This window comes from Lonchura striata, chromosome 2, assembly GCF_046129695.1.
Source record: "Lonchura striata isolate bLonStr1 chromosome 2, bLonStr1.mat, whole genome shotgun sequence".
NCBI classification, from domain to species: domain Eukaryota; kingdom Metazoa; phylum Chordata; class Aves; order Passeriformes; family Estrildidae; genus Lonchura; species Lonchura striata.
Genome location: NC_134604.1, coordinates 107,336,784 through 107,355,972, shown reverse-complemented (window position 1 = coordinate 107,355,972; position 19,189 = coordinate 107,336,784). Strand labels below are relative to the sequence as shown.

The 19,189-nt window shown below is 37.9% G+C and overlaps 1 protein-coding gene across 14 annotated transcripts in view; it reads left to right on the top strand.

The window, feature by feature from the left end:
- Window positions 1–19,189, top strand: part of DMD (dystrophin) — a 1,151,138-nt gene that overhangs the window by 218,764 nt on the left and 913,185 nt on the right. The window contains exon 1 of one of the 14 annotated variants that reach the window (XM_021553008.3): window positions 6,180–6,303. The exons of the other annotated variants lie outside the window; for them this stretch is intronic. Coding sequence (XP_021408683.2) covers window positions 6,285–6,303 — 19 coding nt within the window. The 5' untranslated portion in view covers window positions 6,180–6,284. Of the gene's footprint in view, window positions 1–6,179; window positions 6,304–19,189 lie in introns of those variants that run through there. 14 annotated transcript variants of the gene reach the window in all.

Below are 19,189 nucleotides of genomic sequence, written 5' to 3'. Positions count from 1 at the left end.
TCATTGCTGCCACAAGACACTGGACAGTGGAAAGCAGTGGAGGGGCGGCGTGTGAAGGATGGAGCGGAGCAGATCCCTCGAGGTGTGCAGAGGCCAAGGTGTTGGCTTAGCTTGGAAGCTGCCCCAGGTGCTTCCCTACAGTGCTGAGAGGGACAAATAAATGTAACTGGATCCAAAGTTAAGGAAGGAAATGGTGTTCAGGAGAAGAGAATGACAATAGGGACTGCCCTGCAGAAGTCTGGGCATCTCTGCCAGACGTGGCAACAGAAAAGCCTCACAAGAGAAAGCAGGGGCTGGAATACTTTGTGTAATTCTTACTGTATAGTTTGCCTAATTATGATATTATCCAAACTCCACAGAAACATAATTTTCAAGGAAATTGTGATTGCAAATTTCAGCAAAACTGCAGTTTATAAAATTATCAGATATCATTACATCCAGCAAACAGCATTTGGATCTCAAGATTTTCTGACAGTTTTCTGTAGATAAGGTTGACTTCTTTGGTAGTTCAGTACCCTGGGAAGTCTGATTGGTTTTTGAGAGAGAGTTTGCATGAAGATAAGGATTTAATAATGTTTCTTTTCCTTTATCACAATGCTGGCTGAAAATTGGACAAGCTTCAGTACGTTATGCTATATCTGATAATATCTTTAGTGCCTATGTGTGCAGTTTAAATTCTGTTTGTATAGTCTTCCAGGGCAGAAACTGTTTTTTATCTCCATTCAAGCAAGTAGGCATCATATTGCTACAGTAAGAGCAGTCCTTGAATAATCCTGAGAAACTGAGTCAGAATGCATATAATTATAACGGTGAAGGAATTAGCATCTAACACATCTTTATTGCACCTTACATTTTAGGTATATTACTTGGGGAAATGTCCCTGGTTCAGATGCATTTCTCATGTATCTATACATTACTTTTCAGACAGATTACAGTGGGCAGCACAGTAATGGCTCACTGACACATGACACCTATCATCATCCAACTCAGGATGTATAAAAACCTTTCCACCATATAGGTTGTCATTTTATGCTTTATTAAAACTGTGTGGCAAAACTTACACCTTTGATTTCCTTACCTAATGAGGCAGTCCTTTACCATCTCAAACAAGACATTAGACTGAATAGACACATTTGGGTTAGTCTTACATAGAATATCATCAGGTAGTCCAAGCTGTGAATGCATAAAGGAATTGAAAATGGAAAAATAACTGCCACTTGATGTAAGGAAATATATATTTTTGCCTCATTTGAGATGTTTTCAGGCCTGCAAGTATGATACAGCTGTATTGATCTTTTTCCCCTCTCATACCTTCCTTTTTGGAAAAAAAAAAAGTCAAAATATCATTATTAACTTTTAAGCAAACACTTTTAAAAGCTGCATGATTGCTTGGTAGGCTGTTATGGCTTGACAGCACAGTCAAGAAAAAGAGTGAGACAGAAGTACAAAAATGGGGGAGCAGGTTGATGAAAAATTTGTGTGTCAAAAATGCACACACATTCCAAACCTTGAAATATAAGAATACATTAAAATTCTAAATACCCACACACACAATCTATAAATATATAGATGTGAGAAAATATAGGATCATATCTGTATGATAGGTTTATATGTCTACATTTATAGGAAAATAAAGGGACATGCTCTGAATGTTCAGTAAGGCCTCTTGAGCACAGCACAAATGAACAGCTATGTCCCTCCATAATATGACACTAAATAGAGCAGATGTTGACTTTAGATTTTGAAGCAAAATAAATTTCCAGTGAAGTTTTGCCTTTGACCTCAGCGAAATGAGGATTTTGTCTGTTGTTTTATGAAATTATTATTTCTGAAAGCCTTTTTGGTTTTTTTTTGAGGGTTTTGGGGTTTTGTTTGTTTGTTTTCCCCACTAGCTATTATTTTTCTAATCCCAGATTATCAAATATAATTCCAGTGAGGAAAATGTATCTCTCTGCATAAAGCTCATTCAGTAGTAACAGCTCTCAGCTGCAGAAGAGCATAGCAGGTTTCCTCATACAAGTCTCCTTCTCAACAAGCAGTTTGTAAGGACTACTTATACTCTGTGTATAAACTGGGTTTTTTTTGGTCTTTTGAAAACATGAAAGTATCTTTCCTGTGTTCTAAATTATTTAGGCAGACAAAGATAAACAAGGTCTCTGTTCTGATATCAAACCACCCACATGGCATTTACTTTTCATTGGCTGAATTCCCAGCTTCTGGTTCCTCAGTGGATATATAGCACAGCTGCTCCATATAACACTCTCCCATGTCAAGCCTCTTTTGGTAGTGGTGCATATAGAAGCTTCAGCAACATGGGAAGAAGGAAGACAATGTGGTGGGCGAGGTGAGAAGCTGGTGAAGGCATTTGGGTAGGGTAGGAGGGTTGGTCCTTGAGAGCTCTGGGCAGTTCTTCCAGCCCCTGAAGTGGATGGGTGTTGGAGAATGAGAATTGGCATCCCTAAGATTGATTCTCCATAGTGACCTGTCACTAATGGGTTCTGCAGGGCTCCATCCTCAGCCCTGTGCTCTTCAACATCTTCATAAAGGACTTGAACCAGGACTGGAAGGGACACTGAGCAAGTCTGCAGGGGATACAAAACTGGGAGGAGCTGCTGACTCCCTCAAAGGCAGGGAGGCCCTGCAGAGACCTCGACACAAGAGAGGCCAGGGCAGGCACCAACCATGTGAAATTCAACAAGGGAAGGTGCTGGGTTCTGCATCTGGGATGGGGCAGCCCTGGATGTACAGACTGGGAATGAGAGGCTGGAAAGCAGCGCCAGGGAAAGGGACCTGGGCTCCTGGTTGATGGAAAGCTGGGTGTGAGCCAGGAGGGACATCCCTGTCCTGGGGGCATCAGGGACAGCATGGCCAGCTGGGCAAGGAGGGGATTGTCCTGCTCTGCTCCGCCCTGGGGCGGCCTCACCTCAGTGCTGGGGGCAGTTCTGGGTGCCATGATACAAAAAAAACATTGAGCTGTTAGAGAACATCCAAAGGAGGGCAGAGAGGATGGAGAAGCCACGTGAGGAGGGGCTGAACTCACTGGATTCAGCCTGGAGGAGACTGAGGGGAGACCTCACTGCAGTCACAGCTTCCTTGTGAGGGGAGAGGAGAAGCAGGCACTGATCTCTGCTCTGGGGTGACAGTGACAGAATCTGAGGAAATGGCCTGGTGTTGTGTCAGTTTGGCTATCACACAGAGGGTGGCTGGGCATGGAACAGGTTCCCCAGGGCAGTGGTCACAGCACCAAACCTGACAGAAGCCAAAGAGCATTTGAGCAATGCTCTCAGGCACATGGTGTAATTCTCGGGGCTTGCCCGTGCTGGGCCAGGGTTTGGAATCAACGAATCATGTTGGGTCTCTTGTAACTCAGAACATTCAGTGATTCTAGGAGTCCTATATCAGGGAAGAATCTGAAGCTAAGTTGTGGGGTGTGATTGTGGACTTCTCTCACCAGATGAGGAGCATTTCATGTGTAACATAAAGGGTTGTGTGTGACAGTATTTTTATACTCCTTTTGCATGAGATTAAAAAGAAAGTTGTGGACTTTCTTGCCATTAGTCCACACAGAGTTGCAATCTATAAGCAATCCTTAAAAATAAATTACCTCCTTTCACATAAAGCACTTAAGTTTTGAATAGCAATAATTTTGTCTAGGTTTAAGGGTACCTAAGCAGTGGTGCTTGGACATTTAGAGGTATTTTTCTCATATGACCTAATAATATACCTCCTGTGGAGCTTAGGAAAAAAAGAACAGAAATTATTTTGATAAATGCCAAACTAACATAAAAGATGAAAAATAGCTGCTTCTATTGAACTAGTATTTTGACAAGGTCTTTGCTTCCTGAGGCCTGTCCTTACACAGCTGTGGGGCAGACACAGAGGAGAGATGGAGGCAGCTGCTCTTTGCAGTGCACGCCTGCCCTAATGCAGAAGGATGGAATACAATTAGGAAATAAAGCAATGTTTTCTGGCTCATGATAAAGTCCTCTATGCTCTCCTACCATTATTTTGTTGTTACTTATTAATTTATGTAACTGAACGTGTTTGCTGGTGTTTTAATGTCTTTTATTTCTCGATTGCTTTTCATGAGTATGTCACATTTGTCAAGATTTTTAAGGTCTTGGGAACAGACATTGTGGTCCTGCCTTTCTAGACTACCTGTTTCCCCAAAGACATGGTTCTCAGAGCAACAATGAGTAAATAGCTATATTGTGGAGATGTTTATAGCCACCCTATTTCTAATTCCTTATTAACTTTACTGTGTTATGTTAGTGTTTGCTGTCGTATACATGTTCAGTCATGCACAATTTCTGCTGAATTTTGTTTGTATAACAGGAAAAAGAGAAAGAAAACATGTGACCTGTTTTGATCATACAGGATGCTTGAAATAGCATTTCTGAACCTTACAGAAGTGTGGCAACTCCATATTCTGTTGTGAGGTATGCTCAGCTCTGCTGTAGGCATTGAGGCATTCCCCATGCTGTAAATGGCAAGGAGAACATGCTTAGATGCTCTATTATCTTGTGCATTCACTTAAAATGTTTTAGCTGTTGTCCTCCCATAACTGACTTGGTATTTCTAGAGGTTTAATCTAACAAGTTTAACTAAAAATTATTTTCAAGTAACCTTCTAGACCATTGTCATAGAAGTTGGTAAGTCTTGATTCAGCATTCAACCCTGAATAAGACATGAAATTACCTTAAGTTTCAGCTGAATGGATTATTACAGTGAATGAAGAGATGCTGTTTCTTTGGATGACAAATACAAAGCTTTAGCTTTTGTTAGGAGGCTGCTGTATAGTTTGTGATAATTTGTTTCAAATTGGATCTGATCTCAGAGAAATACTAATTCATATTATTTTTTTGAATACAGGTGTGTCTATTTACACTGCCTACAAAAGGCACTTTTGCTTAGCTATTAAATCACCAGACTTTAGAGATATTCACAATGTTTAAATATGTGCCACTGTCCTGGAACAGCATGGTCCTATGCATTTCTTGTCTTCACATCTACTGCCTCTTTGCTGTCATGGTTTTATGTGGCTGTGTCTGACAGACCACAGCCTAACTGTGCTCTACAGCCTGCTTAAAATTCTGCTGTAAATTGTCCCTTGATCCATGCTTTGCCCATTTCTTTCTTTCCACAAATGTTTTTAGACTATCCTGTTAACTACTAAAGGATGGTTTTAATTCATTCTAATATAGTCTCTAAACTGGGATTAGAAGAGATTTACAGGAGAATAACAGTTAATAACGTAATAATCAGGTTAATTGGAATAATCAGGGCAAAAAGAGGAAGATTATTTGTCCATACCATCCTCCCTACTTATTAAAATATTAAAAAAAATAAAATCAACAAACAAAACCCAAAGGACCCTTTCAACTTACAGCAAGCATGCTTGTTGAAAGATAGTTTATGTTGAAGTTATCTGTGGCAATATGTGTTATCCTTCCTGTCTTTTAGTTTACAAAAGAAACAGGAGGGGAAGGAAATTGTACCTTTTCTACTTTATTTGCTGACTGGAGCTAGGGAAGAATGTACTGCAGATGCATATATACTGTTACATTTGAAAGAGATACAAGCTGGTTTTAGGGAAAGGATACACAAAAAACAAAACAAAACAAAAAAAAAAAAAAAAACCAAGGATTGCTTTGAAAAGTAGTTCCTGCTTGATGAAGTAGGTAGCCTTTTTTTTTTTAGGGACTTTAAGCTTATTTGACTAGGATTGTAAAGCAGGAGGCATAATCTCTCTCTCAGACAGGCGAAGGCTGAACTCCAGCGTTCAAACAAAAAGCAGACAGAAACAAAAGTGCTTCCAAAATGTTGCCACCTTGCTCTGTGTCCCCGGAGTGCTGCTGCCCTGCTGGTGCAGCTCGCCCTCCTGAAAGCCTGGGTGAACGAGGAGGGCCGCTACTGCCGGGGAAACTGAGATTACTGATTAGGAGAGAACATAATCAGGTAGATTGAGCCTGTGGAGGGAGAAACCATTGCAGCGAGCAGGGAGGGAGCGCAGCACACGCTGCCCGTGTGCCTTGGGAGAGTACCTCGCTGCTGTTGGAGAAAACAAAATTGGCTGGAATTCTCCCGTCGGCTTCTGAGAAGGGGATGCTCTCTTTTCGTGCCTGTGAAACTGGAGGGCGATTGCAGGCGTGCCTTACCTGCACCTGGCAATGAGTCTCCCTCCAGGTTTCTCCTACTTTGGAGAACGTGTTAGAGAGAAGTGCCCACGGGGAAATCCACTGAGCGCTTCCCCGCGAAGGTAGCGAGACAGCGCAGAGCCGGCGATGCCTGGGGATGCCTCGGGTGAGTACCGGCTGTAAGTGAACGCAAGGAGCGTTCAAAAGAGCGAGGAGCAGCAGGAGCGCAACCCTAAGGACGGCATTTAGGTCAGTGGGCTGCCTCCCGGGATTTTGGGGCTGCTGTGCCGGGGGCTCGGGCAAATTCCTCTGCCAGGGCTCCGGAGGGCGAGTGGGAGGCCACTGACCCCGACCCCGCCGAGCATCCTCTCCCTTCTGCCAGAGAGCCGTGCCTTGCGTAACTTTTATTTCTAAATCGGGTCCAAACCTGGGTGGAGAGTATCAACAGGGTGTTCATCAAACAAACTTTTGTATGTAGTAAGTCTCTGATTAGGTTAAACAGATTTATTTATTTTTTTCCCCCCCGTGGATGGGAGGGAAAAGTGCGATGTGTTCAATGACGATACAAGAGGGTTGGCACAGTTATGGGTAATAGATGTTAGCTGATCAAAGAGGATTTGTTTTGCTAAATGGCAGTATATTTTAAAGACGGTAGAAAGATGCAAAGTTTACTGCATACAAATTTGGACATGGTCAAATGAATTACTCAACTGATGATATAGAAATAGCTTGGAAACTGGGCCATCGGACAGAAACAGCCTTGCATACAGTCTAGGATAATTACATGGACATGTCTACAGAGGATTGCTACTGAAAAGTAGCTAAAGTAACTTCATAAATTTCAAGACTTTTGGAAATAGATCTTGAGAGACTATTTGGCTGTATATATGCAATATTAATGCTCCACTTGGTTGAAAAAAAAAATAATTGTGTTTTCTGTTATAAATAAGTACCTTGATGCATTGTAGCAAGTTTTATTATTCCTCCTAAAAATAAAGGGGAAAAGATATATTTTATCTGAACCAAACATTGTTCTATGTCTCATGCAGGAAAAACCAGATTTTTGCAATGGTTCAAAGTTGAAATATCTTCAGGGTATTTCAGAATTAGTTTTGTTTTCTATGTTTTGCATCCTTTCCTAACTTGAAGGCACAAAATAATTGTTCCTCTATTATAAGAATGTGTAGCATTTACATGTTGTCTGTTTTTATAAATCTGTCTTTATTGGGATGATGAAAATGCCACTTTCTGTTATTAAATACCTTTAAGTAATCTTGTCTCTTAAAGAAAAAAAATTGTTTTAATGTCTATTTCAACATTTGTGTTTTATTCATAACACGCATTTCTGTGGAAACTACAGAGGCCAGTTAATGGTTTATGTGTTCAAGCTGAGCTGAATATAGCTAAGCTCTGCCTTGCTTGACATTTCATCAAAAGCTTTGTTGATTTGCAATGTTTACAGACCTATTTATTGAACCTTCACAGCTTGAACTATGCCACTGAGCTTGTTGACATTGCTGAGTTTACCTCTTGGTACTTTCACAATCTCAGAAGAAAAGTTTAGAGCAAATGAGTTATAACAAACTTGTCACAGTTCATAAAATATGCAGTTAGGACAATTAAGTTGATCTTCTTGTTCATTGATCATGATACATTAGAGAAATCTGAGTAGGAAAACAATCTCATCTAGGTAGGTGAGTGTGTCCCTTTTTCTTTATACTAAGATTTGACTGTAACCTCTTAAGAGCTTTAAAAAATAGCTCATAAAAGAACAAATATTTTTTCTGTCCATGAGAGTACTTGTATTTCAAAACAAAATCTGGCTGTTTTGCAGCATGGAATAACATGTTTATTGTCCTTCCATATAGCTCTTACTTTGTGAGGAGTGATATATCAAATGAGCAAACAGCAAATTGAATCAGGGGCTCATAAATACCATAAAAATCATTCAGCTTTTACCAGTGAGAGCATCCCATGCTCTGTGCTACTCTTCAGAACATCCTGTCTGCACAACCTCTATTTTTAGCCAATAAGATATATCTTGCTATGTAATCTACTAGTGTTCCTGGATCAACAGTGCACATTATCATTGTTTCAGACACTTCTCTATGTAACTTGAACAGAAATAGATCAAAGATAATGCAGCTGCCTGGCATCTCAGCAAAAGCAACAGAAAACTATGCACTATTTATTCAATAACAGTGAAATTAATGGCTTAAGAAGTTATGGATTGCCTTTTTACTTTTCTTTTTTGGCTGCATGGGAAGTATTTTTCCCATGTAAGTATTTCCATAGCTGCCATTAACTGGGTTGACAGTTGTTCATTCTCCTTTTAGAACTCTGAGTATGCAACCAGCTATAAACATCCAAAAGGGAAACTGGATATTAAAAAATAAGATAATTTTTCCATGTAGCTGAGTGGACTTTGATTGGGCTTTTGGTTCCTTTTTAACAATAAATGCATAAAGACTGTGTTTTTCAAATAGAAAGTAATTGCTTATTGATTTTTTTTAATGAAAATTGTATTCTAAAGTTTCAAATAAGTAAAAAAAAAATGATAGAAATCTGCTTGGGGGAATATTTGCTTTGCTTAACTACTGCTATGCTATATAGCCTGCTGATATTACCTGGGTAGGCTTACTAGGATCAAATGTCTAGGCAATAGAGAGGGTAATAAGCTCTTTCAGCCAGCAAGCACAAACAAGAAATCAGCATTGATATCTTGTTTCCTGAACTGCAGGTGCATTAATAGATTACCCTCCTAACTTGAGTAATTGAATTGGGAAGGTGAGAAAGTCCCCCGTGTATTTACTAGAATATTTGTATGAGTAAGTTTGAGGTGTTTCCATCTGATTGAAACGCACTTGTGGAAGTAGTTGCAGAAAACACCAATCAGCAGTTATAGTCACATACAACTCCTTAACTCTGTGAAAAATGAAACATACTTTGTAGGGAGCATTTAAATTAGTGAGAATTCTCTAAAGTTGGTTGTGTGCTGTGTGCATGAAAGTGTCAGTCAGAAGAATCTACAGAAACCCAAAACTGCATGAAATAGAAGTATTTGAATATATGTTGTAGGGTTGTATCTTTTATAATGGTATTTCTTATTTACTTTCTATTTATCAGGCCGCTCTATTCTTATGCCATTTGTCAGCCTGACTTGTGGATATTTTTTAGAGTAGCAGCATCTTTTGGGCTATTTTCTTCTCCATGTAAGAATTCACCAAGCAGAAAGTCAAGCACTTACTCTGTTGTCTGAGCTGACTCTTGTACAGTACATTGGCCACTGTTTTCTATGTAAAAGGTTCTTAGTTTAGAACTTGTTAGACTGTAGGACCAGTCTTTCCTACTTGAAGTTGTCTTGTGATCACACTAGAAAATATTGGGATTAAGGGCAATATTAGATTCCCAATAAAATATCCAACACTCTTCTGTAAAAATAGACTGTTGAGCACCCATGTATATCATATGTGGAACATTGAACACAGTGAGTCTTAAATCTAGATAGCCTTGAGAAGTAATTTAAAAGGACAAAAAAAAAAATCTACATTACTCTTGTTTTATTAAGCCGATCTTAAGCAATTAGCCTTTAAATTATTATAAATGTATAATTCTCAAATGCACTGTTCAGATTTGCTCTCAACTCAGCCCTGAATTTTAAGGTACTTGATGTGTTCAACATCCACTTATTTTGTGGCAGATGGAGAGTATCCCTTTGAATACTCATCACATGAATAACTGCTCCTACCAAATGAAAGGGAATTTGCTGTAAGCATTCCAAGATGTTTTTTACTCCAGTTTAATAGCTAAATATAGTGATGAGAGAGGCAAACAGTTTCAGGAGAAAATACTCTGTGTTTTGAAGTCTAAACCTCATGTAGAGAGCAGTATGTCCATTCCAAGAAGAAAATTTTAAAAGATTATAAGACATTGTTAGAAAGCATCAGTTCAGATAATCATGTCATAAAGACAAGCACAGTCAGTGCAGAGCTTGGGTGAAAAGCTATTGTATCACTGCTGAACTATATTCTTCAAGATTGTGACAGAAAGGTCAAAATTTTATAATTGAAAAGTAACAGAAAGTCAAGGATATACTTCAGTACTTGTTTTTTTTCTTCCTCTTGAAATTTTTTATACACACAGAAACATATTTAAGAAATTCACTTCCATTTAAAAAAAAAGAAGTGTCCTTTTATGGACATATTTAGGGGAATATAGAGTGATGCTGATGATGGATAATGACTTTAGTGTTAGTCAAGGGAAATAAAGGCACTTTCTGCAATCTTTTATTTCTTGCAGATTAAAATTAACCTGCCTAACAGAATCAGTGAAGTATTATCTGCCTTTTTCAGAGGAAGTTATGGGATAAAGGAGAGTAAGTGAGATTCTTGAGGCAAATGTGCAATAAAATTATCAAAATAAATAACTGGAGTTTGATTTTATTCACCCTTCTCCATGTTATAGAAAGCAGAGAAAGGCCAAGAAACCTCAAGGCTAAATCAATAGTTTCTCTAACTTTTTTTGACAGAGATAACTATATTCAGTCAATTTACCATGATGTCAGTTTTATACCATTGTAGTAAATAAAGGTACAAGTTATGGTTTGTACAGTATTTAAAATATAAACACTTCAGGCAGAGGCTATTCTTTCTGCTTGTTTTGTGCTGTGTAGATCAGGAGACATGAAGCTCCCTGAGTGCTTGCAGGGAGTGAAAACATTATGACTAATACCATATACAATTTGAAAAGTAATAGAGCCTCAAAATCCTGCTTCAGGTAAACTGACAAGGATACAATGGACTATGAAAGCTTGACTATAATAAGTAAAATGAGTGTATCACTTACTAGGGCAGTAACAAGACAACTTTTTAATGAAGCTTTTTTTTTTTTTTTCAATTTTATCATTACCTTTTGCTAACCTTTGTCATGCATGCCCTCAAGTAAAGACTTTCTTCTCCTTTAAAACATTGTGCTCGTAGACTTTACATAACTGTGCTACTAGTGTCATAGGTTTGGGATGTTTTTTTTTTTAATCTAAGAGCCATGGCTGATAGAAGATTTCTTATACTTCAAGCAGAGACTTTATTCCAAGATACAGTCTAGAAGTATGCTATTAATTTAATTTTTTTTTTTTTTTTGCTAGGTCTGGTAAAACCTGTTGATTTTAAGTACACAAACATAAAGCCTTTCTGTTCATTCAGGATTTTGTTCTGAGGTAGTACTAGGTCACAGGATACTATGTTTAGAGGCAGGTTTCAGGGTTAATCTCTACATGTAGCATATCAGTTAGTTTTGTTTATCTTTTTTTATACGTGCTTCTGGACTGAAAGAAACTAACAGGAAAAGATCTGTACATCAGTGAAGAGATAAAAGCCCATGCCTGTTAGGATTTTTTTTTTTTCTTTTTTCCAATCTGGAGTTGTCCAAAATATATAAAGTGCTCATAAATAAGTAAAATGCTCCTTGGTAGAATTGTATTCTGACTAAGACTGAAGGTGCTCATGAGGTATTTCAGGAAGAGGGTCTGTGTTTGCTTGATGAAGTGTTTGATTTATGAAGTGTTGCCTGTAGAGAGAAGTATCAGTAATTAGTGGAGGCAGAATGAAGCTCCTTGGCCCTGATCACTGAGGACTTGCATCCATGTTAGAATTCCTGTCTTTTTGAATTATTCAGATACTTTGCTTTTACCATTTGCCTATGCACAACATATTGCGTATTCACTGGCTCTTCTAGATTCAATGTTATAAGTAAAAATATTAATCTGCTTAATTCCTAGTTAAAATAGTCTGTATGTTGCCCCTAATCAGACTGTGATCTCCCCTGAAATTTTGTTCAGCCCAGGACTCAGGCAGGCGCTGGCAGCTGCTCTGAACAACTATAGATTGGATCATCCTGTCAATGGCTGGTCCAGCTTTTTCCTCTCTTCCCTGTCCTCCCCCTGTCCTCAACAAGGCTCTGCACTGAGTGGGCAGTGATGTCTGAGGATGCTCCTCATTGCTGGCCAGTTACAGCTGCCTGCATCCCTCCAGTCTGTGGTCTGGGACAGGCCTTTGCTGCCTGGCACAATTGAACTGGAGGGGTGAGAGTGGCTGTGCCAGACTAAGAACTTCTTAGAAGTTCCTTGGAGTCATTTGAGTACTCCCAACTTTTTCACTCTTGGCCACAAAGCTTGATGATCCTCTCATATTCTCCAGGAACAAAATTAAATTTTGTATTAGTATGGGGAAAAAATAATTTACTTTATCCTTCACCTTCTGAAAGGGGTTTTAATTCTGAGAATCTTTTCAGTCAGCTTGATCAGCTCTCAGAGCATTGAAGACTTTGAAGCCATATCTAGTTACTTTATTTCTTGTGGCTTTTCCTTTGCCTACAGGGTTGATTTTACTGAGCACTGAGTTCCCTAACTTAGTGGAGTCATATTTTATCATCTTGATGAAACTTCCACAATCTTGGAGAGCTTTGCTGCATACTTAATTCAAACCTTGTTAGTGTGCTGCATTGCACTTAGATCTATGAGTGTCAGCAGAGGTCTGTGATGAAAGGAGATCCAAGGAGCAGTGTTCTCAAAGATGTCATCGAGATTGCTGTGGGGTATGTTTGCAGTAGAGTGACAATACGGTCCTTTTACATTTTAATTCTTAACTATTTATGAAGTTCAGCTGGCAAAAATTTGCAATATTTTGTACTGGAGCAATGTGACTTGAAATATAATCCTGGGAAATTTTGAGCAAGCCCTTCAGGGTCAAATAACTGAAGTTGCCTAGATTTCCACCTTGTTTTCACTTTCAAATGGGTTTACACAATTGAGTCTCATTTTTTGCCTCATAGTAAAAGGAAACGGAGAGAAATGCCATTTGTGGTAAACATCCTCTTGAGATTATTTGAATTATTAATATACTTGTCAATACTAATCCTTCATAAGTAGAACACTTCATCTCCCTTTAACAACACAGTAGATGTTCTGGTGATCTGAAGTGAGAGCAGTCAAGTCATCAGATGTATTTTACAGAAGCAGTTAGGAGTACTTTAAGAAATGGTTAAATATTTTTTGGCTATAGGTGATATTTTTGTATCATTATTTGGAAATCAATAAACATAATTTGTTGACAGATTTAAGAAGAAAAATGAATAAAATTTCATTTTAGTAGTGTGGCAGAATTGTGTTATGAACCTGGATACACAGCACATCATCAGAAAGTGATGTCTCCTGTCAAATCAGCTCTCCTGAGACCCCTTCAGAGATGCAGTCTCTACTTTTAGGTTTCCACTTAGACTCAGATGTACTGGAATAAGTGCAGAGCAGGGCTCCCTGAGGCTTGGGTGCTGCTGGACATGGCATGGAGGAGCTGGGTTTACTCACTCTTCAGAATAAGGATGAGAGGGATTGACATCTACAACTACCTGGCCAGAGGTTTGTAGAGAAAAGAGAGACACAGCAATAGGACGAGAGGCAAAGGATGTGGGAAGGAAAGAGGGAAATTCAGGTCTGGTATAATGAAAACTTGTCCTCAGTTGTTGGTCTCTGGAGTGGATTGTACAAAGACACTGTGGGATTTCCATAGCTGGAGATGGTCAAAACCCAACTGGACACAGCATTGAAAAATCCGCACTTGCTGACCCTCCTGTGGTGGTAGAACTTGGACTCAGAAGTCCTGTAGTTCTACCTACAGTGCTTATATTGAGACTTCAACATTGCACAGGACTCTTTAAAGGACAGTTGGTTTTGATTTTCCTTTTTTTTTTTTCTTTTATGAATGCAGATTATTAGAAAAAGAATTGTCTTTTTAGGAATCAGATCTATTTCTGGACTGAATGAATAAAATTATGATAGAAAAATGAAAGAAAATTAAATTTAAATATTTCTGACTAAATCATCTGATGATAGTGTAATGACGTTAATTTTTTTTTTTTTGCTTGTTTATTTTTTAAAGAAGTCAATGATGCTTACATTAATGACGAATTTTGAAGTGAAGTTTTTAGAGCTGTTGAAAAGTGGAGAAAAAGTTATGAATTATTTTACAAATTCCATGGTTTCCTACTATGGCCACTTTGCACAGGTAGCAAATCTCAATTTCATCAGAGTTTATATAACAGAGGACTGAGCATGTGGAGGTGTGTAGTAAATCTTTATGTGCAGGGTCAGACATCGTTAATCTGTTTTATGTTGAACCTTGGGTGCTTAATCCAGGTCAGTATCCTGAGCAGAGCAAAATGCAAACATTTTTGTAAGAAACATGCTTTGAAAGAAATCTGTTACTAAAATCTTCATCTTTTACTTTAAGTTTCTTAGCAGCTGCTCCTTAGTCTACCTAATTGCAGTATAATGGCTTTATGCTGCACCAGATGCTAAAGGGATAACATTTTTTCTATCTTGGATAGCAATGCAGTCTCTACATTTGGAATTCTGTTTTGTGGTTATGTTGGTGTCAGGCTGTGGAACAAGCAAACCTCAGGTACTGGTTTCTGATTTTGTATTAAATAAAACCAAATCAACTTAAACTTCCTCAAGAAATAAAAAATAAAAGATGTCTCTAATTGACAGAATTTTGTAAGCCACTTAATTTATAAGTATTTCAGTCTTTGTTCTAATACCAGGAATAATGATTTATGTCCCATTATTAACAGTTTTTACTAAAATGCATGAGCTTGTTTCCTTTCCTGTTTATTAGTCTTTATTACACTGTTCTTTCTATGTGCTTGGCTAGACCTGTGTAGTGGTCTAATTTGTTATGTTGTGTGGAACAAGGGCTTTATGAGAAGGAAGCAATTTGTCTTTATGCCTAATGGCAGGGGCAGTCATCACTTATGGAGGCTACAATCAGATTGTGGGTTTCTACACTAGTTTCTGCCAGGATCTTATTTAAAAGAAAAAAAAAAAAAAAAAAAAAAAGAAAAGAAAAATAATTTAGAGAGCTCTTGCACTTTCAGGAAATGCATATTTACTCTTGTTTAAGAAGGTTTCTTCCTTTCATATGTGATTGTTCTGAATGCCCTGTTTGGGACCAAAGTAACATCAAAGCAGCTCACTTGAAAAGATTGAAAGCAATCCTTAAATTTGAAAATGAAAAACTAATTTTTACCTAATGGAACTCTTAGCTTAATAGTCACCTGCTATTAAAATATTTTCAGTAGATAGCATCTTGGCCGTCTAATTATTTTATAACTTATTACATAGATCATGAAAAGTGCAATTTATTATTATTGCATTGATTCTTTTGTGTATAAAGAATGCATTAGAATAACTTGTAATTAGAATATTACTGTATTACAAGGAAAAAAAAGAACCACATTACTCCTGAAATATTTTTGTCTGTTCCCTAATAGGCTAATTTAACACTATCAGCCTCAATATTACATAGAATTTTAACAGTAAACCTAAAGTTTTGAAGGGCACCATGTATTTCTGTAAAATATTGTGGGGCTTTTTTAATGTTTTCTTTCAAAATACATGCTTACTAAAGTGAATATGGGTTTTTGGGGAGTATTTTTGAGACTAGTGGGTCCTAAAAGTATCTTGGATATTTATAGAATATACTTTCTTGCAGTGGAGAAGAAGTGTAGAAAAGGCAAGGAATGAACAAGTGAACAAGATAGATCAATCTGATAATTCAATTTTTTGGGAAAAAAATCTCCCTGGAAAGATAGAGACTTTTCATAACCTGTAAAACAAACATTTCAGTATTCCTCATGGCTTACCTTTCTTGTGATCAGTAAAATGGTTTAATTATAATTTCTCCCCATGAAGTGACTAGCCTACAGTTAAATGCTATGAATAGTCCTCATCCTTCATGACTGAGAATTCCCACCTGCTATTAGTAACTGTCAGCATGCATGATTGTTTCTGGTCTGAAAGTCTTGGTAGAGTTCCTCATTAATTAGTTTGTGTACAAACATGACTACCTCTGCCTGTGGGAATAATGAGATGCCATTAAAGGTAAAGCCAGAGAAAATCTGACTAAAGTAGATGAATCTTCATTACAGTCTCACCATATGACCTTTATCAACATCTCAAGCTTCATTACACACACAAGGTTGTTGCATCAGCTTGGTGGTGATAGTTTCAATGCCCATTTTTTAGTTATATGGATATGCAGATCATTTTGTTCCTCTTGTATTTTGCTTTTCACCAGAATTTATTCTATGTATTTTAAAAATTCTTTGCACACACAAGGAGTAAGAAGTAACACTGATGCATAAATGTGGGTGATAATGTGCACATAATTTTTCTAAATTCTGAGTGGAAAAATAATATAATAACCAATTTTTTTATAATCAGTTTTTAAATTTTAAATGTACTATGCCGTTTTGTTATGTGGACTCTGAGAGACATTTTCCTTGGTGCAATACAAAAGAGAAAGAAAACTATTTCCTTCAGGAACTGCAAACAGTGTGACAGAGGCAAGTGTCAATGTAATGTCATGGTTGTTATGTTGGTATTTCCTTCAAGTAATGGGTGTCCATCATTGCTATTTAAAAGGTTACCCTGATAACCCCAAGGAGAAGTTGTCTGGTAGGTTTTGGCTGACCTGTATTAAGCTGTAAGGGTCACCAAGGAATTGGATTCTACTCAGACCTGAGAGTGGCTGTTCCTATGTGATTTTTCCAAAAGTCAATTTCTACCCAGATTGCAAGATGGGTGACTTCTATACCATGTCACCTGAAAAGTCTTGGCTTCTGGATGTTTTTCAATTAGCAGCATAGCCTGTGTTGTTTCACTGATGATAGACCTCAGGTAATTACTTTAACTGAGTTTTTCCTGTATCTGAGGTGAAGACCTGAGTGTCAGTTCATTTGATCTTTCTTTGAACTGGACCTATGACTGGACTGAACTTTGTGTTTCCTGGTCCTGTGAGATTCACTTTTGTTGACCACTGAGTTACCTCTCACTTCTCTTGTCCTTGTACTGTAGTTGTTTGCAGCCTGATACCTGTGGCTTCCAGTGACCTGCCCCATGCACATTCTGAGCTAATTCTTTTGTTTCTCTCCATTGCACTAATACTTGAACTCTGGAGTTCACATAAGTGCTTGTCCTAATTAACTTCAGTGATGGAATAAGGAAGTAGCTCAGAATAAATCCCTGATGGATTGAGGCAGAGGAACTATGTCTGGGAATTTCCAGGTTGGTTCAAATTCCTAAAGTCAGGTATCCTTAGATCCTGCTCAGTAAGGGACTGGGGGTGGCAATTCACACCAAAGGAAAGGATCTGTTAAAAAGAATGGATCATACTGGGGTGGGAAAGGGGTTCTTGGTTTGTTTAGTTTGTTTTGTGTGTGTGGTTTTTGTTTGGTTTTTTTTTTGTTTTTTTTTTTGTTGTTTTTTTTAAGGGTGAAGTGTGTGTTCTTTAGTGTGGTGGGTCTTCTTTGCATCAGAACTCTGCTTCTTTCTTTCGTGGGAAGGTTGTCAAATTGTTGCTTCTTCTGAGCATTGCTGAGCTGACATCCCTGGTTCCTTGAGGCTGGACTGTTTAACTTCTCCTGAAAGAAGCAACCAAAATGTGTGGGTAAGGAGGCTCCTGATAGTTCTGGAGTAGAAACTGTAACACAGTGATCACAGAATGGGTCATATTGTTCTCTGTTAGGATTGCAGCAGTGCTGTGCATGCTGTACAATGAGAACCAGCAGTGCAGTGAGCCACAGCTGCAGGGATGCCACAGTCTTCTCTGCTGAACTTGGCAATGCCAGTGTCAAGGCATGCAAAGAAGATTAGAACCCCACAGGTTCTTGCCAGGATATTTGTGCTTGTGGTGAGGAAGAGCCCAGGGACCTGGGATCACAAACACTCTTCTTTCATTTTAGAGCAAGAGTTTGTAATCTACTGAATGCTCCTAGAAAAAGCTAGGGCAATATTTAGTGGGAAACTCTTCTGTTAAACTGAATAGCTGTATGCAATTCCTTCTGTTATTCCCTTCAAAGGTTTCTCTTTATTCCAGTATTAGACAAGCTGAAATGATTGGTCCTCAGTCAAATCTCCTTGTAAGAATTGTGAATTTCAGAATACACAGACTTGTTCAAAAATGCCGTGAGAAGCTCAGTAAAAGCATTCTGCTCTTCACAGTGATTTATGCCATCATGCTCTCACCATGCTTTGAGCATCACTTCCTTACTGGCAACAAATAATTACACATACTTTAATTTTATCTTGTTTCTAGGCCCTTTTGTTGTTGTTGTTGGGGGTTTTGGTTTTTTGCTTATGGGGACATTGTAAAGAAGAGCTATGAAGAGTTGGTCTTTTGCTGGACTGATTATTTCTTTGAAGGCTTAGTTGCAATGTTTAAAAATTTAGAATTCCATTAATAACCCACCATTTTATTTTAACACCTCAAATTATCATTAAATTAGCTATTGAACTGGATCGATTTACATTCAAATGCATTTCCATTCTACAGCTGTATTCATCTGCATTATATTAGAAGCTTCACTCTGTTAAGGAACCCTTTTAGTGTTTGAAGAAATAACTATTAAAATGGGTTAGCAACTTTTCAGTGACATTTTCAGGAAATTAACTAATTGATCCTTTTTCTCAAATTGTTATTTCATTAGGAAAAACTGTTAAGGTCTCTTATTGTTATTTTCAAAATAGCATTATTGTCTGGGCTTTTCTCCCTTTGGATTTTGGAATCATCTTAGTTAATAGTGTCTTAAATTCACAAATTTAAAAAAAACAAAAAACAAACAAACAAAAAAAACCCAAAACAAAACAAAAAAACCCCACAACATTGCAGCCTGCATTTTGCCCTAATTTGGAGAAAAAAAAGAGTACTTAAAAATTCTATAGCATGGGAAACTGTTTTCTTTCCTAACTGATAGCAATTTATGTGTGTTCCTCTGTCTTTTTCCAGTTGTGCACACAATTTTCCTTCATCATACTTTTCTGTCAGCAGTTACCCTTATTCCTTTGTTTTATTTAAAAATGCCCCTACTCTAATATTTGATTCCTCAAAGATCTTGTGAAATGATATTGAAAGATATGATATGAAGGCCTTGTAAGAAGTTGTAGTTAGGGTTTGTTAATTAGATTCCTCAAGTGGTATCTGGTTAATATGCAGAAACTG